This window comes from Rhinopithecus bieti, unplaced genomic scaffold (assembly GCF_001698545.2).
Source record: "Rhinopithecus bieti isolate Rb0 unplaced genomic scaffold, ASM169854v2 scaffold_5333, whole genome shotgun sequence".
Classification (NCBI taxonomy): Eukaryota; Metazoa; Chordata; class Mammalia; order Primates; family Cercopithecidae; genus Rhinopithecus; species Rhinopithecus bieti.
Genome location: NW_016804678.1, coordinates 129,148 through 135,147, shown reverse-complemented (window position 1 = coordinate 135,147; position 6,000 = coordinate 129,148). Strand labels below are relative to the sequence as shown.

Below are 6,000 nucleotides of genomic sequence, written 5' to 3'. Positions count from 1 at the left end.
GGTAGCTTTTGGGTTGAAAGTTTAGTTCGTTAATTTTTTTCTGGTTCAGATAAGGAAAGCATTTGAAAGAGTTTTGGTGATGGCCAGGCACAGTGGCTCACGCCTGTAATCCCAGCACTTTGGGAGGCTGAGGTGGGTGGATCACCTGAGGTCAGGAATTCAAGACCAGCTTGGCCAACATGGTGAAACCCCGTCTCTATTAAAAATACAAAAATTAGCTGGGCATGGTGGCAGGCGCTTGTAACCTCCGCTACTCTGGAGGCTGAGGCATGAGAATCACTTGAACCTGGGAGGTAGAGTTTGCAGTGATCTGAGATCGTGCCACTGTACTTCAGCCTGGGTGACAGAGCGAGACTCTGTCTCGAAAAAAAAAAAAAAAAAGATTTGGTTATACCTCACACCTTGTGACTGACACTTTTATCATTATAAATGCCCCATTTATTTTCATGATAGTTTTGTGTTAAAGTAAATTCTGTTATTAGTATTACCACACTAGCTTTCAAATGGTTGCTGTTGACATGATATATGTTTTTACATTCTTTTACTTTCAACCCGTTCATAGTTTTGAATCTAAAATGTGCCATATATAACATATGGTTGGATCTTGTTTTTTATCCAGTCTCATAATCTCTGCCTTTGACTGGAGACTTTACATTAATGTTAATATTGATACAGTGGGTTTACCATTTTACTTTTCATTTTCTATGAGTCTGCTGTCTTTTTTCCCTCTGTTTCTCCTGCTGTACTACTTTCTTTTGCATTAAGCGAATATTTCCGAGCATAACATTTTAATGCTTTCGATAATTATTTTCAGTATACATTTGTAGTTATTTTCTTAGTGGTTATTCTAGGACTTATCACATACTTATCAAAATCAACTTCAGATTTATATGAACTTAATCCCAGTGAAATGTACAAATGTTACTTCTGGATAGGTCTGTTATCTTCTCCCTGTTTGTGCTAGGATCACATATTTTTGTACACATAGAACATCTATATATGTTACAAACCCAATAATACATTGCTACATATATTACTTTACATAATCTTACATCTACTAAAGAAGCTGAGAAAAGAAAGGAGAACCAGTCCCTATGTGCAGAGTTTATGTTATCTGACTCACAAGCTCTGCTCCTCTTCAGCTGGTCCTATGGATTTGAACTGCTATCTGGTGTCATTATCTTACTCCATTTAAGTTTTATTCTCACCCTACTTCCCTTCTGCTTTTATTGCCCAATATATTACATTTCTATTTGTTACCCCACAATTATACTGTTATATATATAATCATTTTATACAATTGCTTTTTAAATCAGTTAAGAGAAGAAAGCAAATAAAATATGCATTGATACTGTTTTTATAATTACCTAATTCCCTTTACAGTGCTCCTTGCTTTTTCCTGTGGATTCTGACTACTGTCTGTAGTCACTTGCTTTTAGCTTGAAGAACTTCTTTTAGTATTTCCTATAAGGTAGGTCTGCTAACAACAGATTATCTCAGTTTTTGTTTATCTGGCAATATCCTTATTTGCCTCTACTTTTTGAAACACAGTATTGCTAGACGTAAGATTCTGGGTTAACAGTCTGGTTCTTTCTTTGCACTTGTTCTGTCTTGCACTTTGAATAAGGTCATGCACTGTCTTTTCCATCTGTCACACTGGGGTAGAGTCTTCCCCTTATGAGTGCTGTCTGGGTGGAGGAAGGGGCCGCAGCATCTTAGTCATAGTCACCAAGAACTTAGCTTCTGCAACTGAGAGTTGGTGGAGATGAGAGGCCTTGGTGGCCTGTACCCACTGGTGGATGCCAGCTTCCTTCGCTGGGAGCTCAGAGGGAAAGGAGCGCTGCTTTCCTGGCCACACCTGCCTGGAGTAGAGCTTCTCTCAAGGGGAGGGAGCACACTGTGCCTTGAGTGTTGCAGACTTTCCCTGCCCATACTGAGAGTCAGATTTTCTTGAAGAATGTTTTTCCATTTGTTGTATGCCCTTAGAAAAATTTCCAGGGAGTTTAAGTGGTTGTTTTTCGATCATCGTCACCAGGATAGTGGCTTCCCTGGGGAACTGACCGCAGGGCTCCTCAAGCTGGCCTTCTGGAAATGCACTCCTGCCTCATGCCTTTTGAGCAGGTTGTGTTCATGTTTTTATTATTGTTAAATATCATATAGTTGTAGTTTTGGTCTTCTCTCTAACACAGTAAGTAAAAAGAGATTTTAAAATAATTGCCAAGTTGTTTTTTGTCTAAAATTTAAATTCTGTTCTTATATTTCTACTTGTATTATGTCATGATCAGAGACTATGGCCTGTATGTGAGTTTGCCGGGGCTGCTGTCACCAAGCACTGCAAATCGAGTGGCATAAACCACTGCAAGGCAGCGCCTCACAGCTCTGGAGGCTACGAGTCTGGATGGAAGGTGTTAGCAGGGTCATGCTCCATCTAAAAGGTTCTAAGGAAAAGTTCTTCTTTGCCTCCTCCTAGCTTGTAGAAGCATCATCCTGATCTGTGCTTTCATCTTGACATGGCATTTCCCTGAAGGTGTAGTGTCTGTGCCCAAATCTCCCATTTTTATAAGAACACCAGTCATTTTGGATCAGGGCCCACCCCAGTGACGTCATCTTAACTAATTTTACCTGTACTGACTTCATCCCCAAATAAGGCCACATTGTGAGGTACTGGGGGTTAGTATGGTGACCTGTGAATTTCTAGTGAGTGGTTGGGGGAGGCACAGTCCAACACATAGCAGCTTGTAAAAATCCTGTTTTCTAAAATGGAGAATTTCTGTGGTCTGATATATGATACTTTTTTGGAAATATTTCTTAAATAGCCTAAGAAAGTGTTATTATTTTGTTACTATTATTATTATTACTAGTAAATAGACTTTATTTTAGATAAGTTTTAGGTTGATAGCAAAATTGAGCAGAAGGTAGAGTCCCTGTATACCACCTGCCCCAACACAGACACAGCCCTCACTACTAATATCCAGCATCAGAGGGGTATGTTTGTTACAATCAATGACCTACATTGACACCTCATTATCCCCCAAAGTCCATAGTTTAGGGGTCACGCTTGTACATTCTATGGGTTTTGACAACTGTGTAATGCCTTGCATCTACCATTAGAGTATAACATAGAGTAGTTTCACTGCCCTAAGAATATTCTGTGCTATATTCTTTTATGTCTTACTCTCTCTAATCCCTGGCAACCACTGATCTTTTTCTTGTCTCCACTGTTATGCCTTTTCCAGAATGTCATGTAATTGCAATCATATGCAGGCTTTTCATTTGGCTTCTTTCACTTAGTGATATACATTTGAGGTTCTTCCATGACTTCTTGTGACTTAATAGCTCATTTCGTTTTAGCACTGAATAATATCCCTTGTCTGATTCACATCAGTTATTTATCCATCCACTTTCTAAAAGACATCTTGTTTGCTTCCAAGCTTTGGCAATTCTGAATAAAGCTGCTGTAAACATGCGTGTGCAGGTTTTGGTGTGGACATAAGTTTTCAGCTCCTTTGGGTAAATACCAAGGAGCACAGTTGCTGAATCATATAGTAAGAGTGCATTTGGTTTTTAAACCGGCTCCCAAACTGTCTTCCCAAGTGGCTGTGCCATTTTGCGTTCCCACAGCAATGACTGAGAGTTGCTGTTGCTCCACGTCCGTGCCAGCATCTGGCATCATCAGTGTTCTGGATTCTAGCTGTTTAGTAGCTGTGCAGTGGCATCTCATTGCTGTTTTAGTTTTTCATTCTCTAATGACAAATGACATTGAGCGCTGTTTCATGTGCTTACTTGCCATCTGTCTATCTTCTTTGGTGATGTGTTTATTTCTGTCTTTTGCCCAGTTTTTAGTGGTTGTTTTCTTATTGTTGAGTTTTGAGAGTTCTTTGTATATTTTAGACATCAGTTCTTTATCAGATATATATTTTGCAAATGTTTTCTCCCCAAAACAGTGATTTAATGGGGAGTGGTGGAATGGAGTTAGTATCAAAACCACTGGTAGACCTTTAACTGTGTATAGAGGGAGGATACAAGGGTCTTATTGCAAACCTGCCAAACTGGAACCTTCACAGGTGTGCCTGGGCATGTGAATTTTACAAGCCTGGAGGCAGGGGAGTGGTGGAAGATGAAGGGGCTGGATAGGTGCAGGAGCTCTGGACAGAGTGAGTCATGGGATGGGGAAGGGAGGTGTCAAGAATGACTCTTGGGTTCTTGGCTTGAACCAGCTGGCTGCAAGGAGAAGTTGTTTACTGAAATGGAGAACCCTGGAGGAAGAGCAGGTCTAGGGGAATGATTAAGAGTTCAGTTTCAAATCTGTTGAATTGGAGAAGCCAGAAGACATCCAAGTGCAGATGCCAAGCAGGCAGAGGAGCGACCAGTGGATCTGGATCCCAGATGAGCTTGACTGGAGAGGCCGATTTCAGGGGGTGACGTACCTGAGATGGCCCTTGGAAGCCTGTGAGATCAGCTGAGCACACAGTGTAAACTGAGGAGAGAAGAGGGCCTGGGACAGAGCCAGAGGTGCTGGATAGTTTAAGGTTAGATGAGCAAAGGAGATGGAAAAAGAGCCGTCAGAGAAGTAAGAGGCGAATTAGGAGGGTGCGGAGTCAGAAGCCAAAACAAGAGAGTGGCTTAAATGGGAAGCTACGCTGAGTCTGGGAGGAAGCAGCGTCAGGCAGCCCACTCTGAAGTCTCATTGAGATGGAGACCTGAGGGACAGAAAGGACTTAGCCAGGTTGGGGACAGGATTTGTGCTGGGCGTGGCTCAGAGTTGGGGCTGGGGGCATCGGACAGGGCAGGAATCACGGCATTCCCTGGTAGGAACGGCAGGTGGCAAGGCCTCTGTGGCTGGCTCACCTGAGGGCAGGTGTTTTAGAGTCTGTGATGCTCAGGATGCCACACCCCTCAGGGACCTGATCAGGCATGCTTGGGTCTCTGTTTGAGCCCCTACAAGAGCTGAAGGCTTGGTGCCCTCACCTTGGGGTCTGCGTGACGGTGGTAAACCATGTGGGGAGTGGGTTGGTTTGCTTGGGCTACCGTGTCAAAGCCCCGCAGACCAGGGCTTCAGAAACAGACGGTTATCATCTCTCAGTTCTGGAGGCTGGAAGTCCAAGATCAGAGTGTCAGCAGCGTCAGCTTCTCCTGCAGCCTCTCTCCTGGGCTTGCAGACGGCTCTCCACTCCCTGTGTCCTCGCATGGTCATTGCCCAAATCCCCTCTTCTTAGAAGGACACCAGTCAGATTGGATTAGTCTGTGCCAATGACCTCATTTTACCTTAATCACCTACGTAAAGGTCACGTCTCCAAACACAGCCCCATTCAGAGGTACACAGGGTGAGAGTTTCAGCATTTGAATTTTAGGGGACACAGTTCAGCCCCTAATAGGGAGTGAGGCTCCACGAGCCCCAGGCTCCATGGGGATCAAGCATATGGGGAGCATTTTGAGGGCTCCAGACTCCCAGTGGACCTGTGCAGGCCTGGAGGTGGGCTCCTGCCTCCCCAGCACCAGGGGGACTGCCCTGATTCCCCCCTCCCTCCCACCCACAGGCTCCCTGGTCGGCCAGAGACTTTCAGACCATCCCGACGTGAGGAAAATTGGGTTCACAGGCTCCACAGAGGTGGGCAAGCACATCATGAAAAGGTGCGTGGCTGGGGGTGGGGCAGAGGAGGGGCTGCTGCAGGCTGCGCCTGGGACATGGCAGTGCTGTCCCAGGAGCTGTGTCCTGCTTCTCAAGCTCCAGGGTGCAGCCACTTCCGTGGCCCTGCTGGGCTCTATGCAAACGCTGAAGAGGCATCTGCCTTTCTGACAAAGCCCTGGGAGGCCTGGACAGAGACCTGCGGAGCACTGTCAGACCAGCAAGGGACTGGATTGAGAGGTGCTGAGAGTGTAAAACACATATGGATTTCAAGAACTGAGCACCCACAAAAAACTGAAATAGCTCATTAATAGGATGTTTTTTGTTTGTTTGTTTGTTTTCTGAGACAGGTCTTGCTCTGTCACCCATGGTGG

The 6,000-nt window shown here is 44.5% G+C and overlaps 1 protein-coding gene across 6 annotated transcripts in view; it reads left to right on the top strand.

Moving 5' to 3' along the window:
- ALDH1L1 (aldehyde dehydrogenase 1 family member L1) overlaps positions 1-6,000 on the top strand; it is an 87,977-nt gene that overhangs the window by 68,085 nt on the left and 13,892 nt on the right. For all 6 annotated transcript variants that reach the window (XM_017869877.1, XM_017869878.1, XM_017869872.1 and 3 more), the window contains one exon: positions 5,538-5,631. In XM_017869877.1, the coding sequence (XP_017725366.1) occupies positions 5,538-5,631 (94 nt within the window). The remainder of the gene's footprint in view (positions 1-5,537; positions 5,632-6,000) is intronic.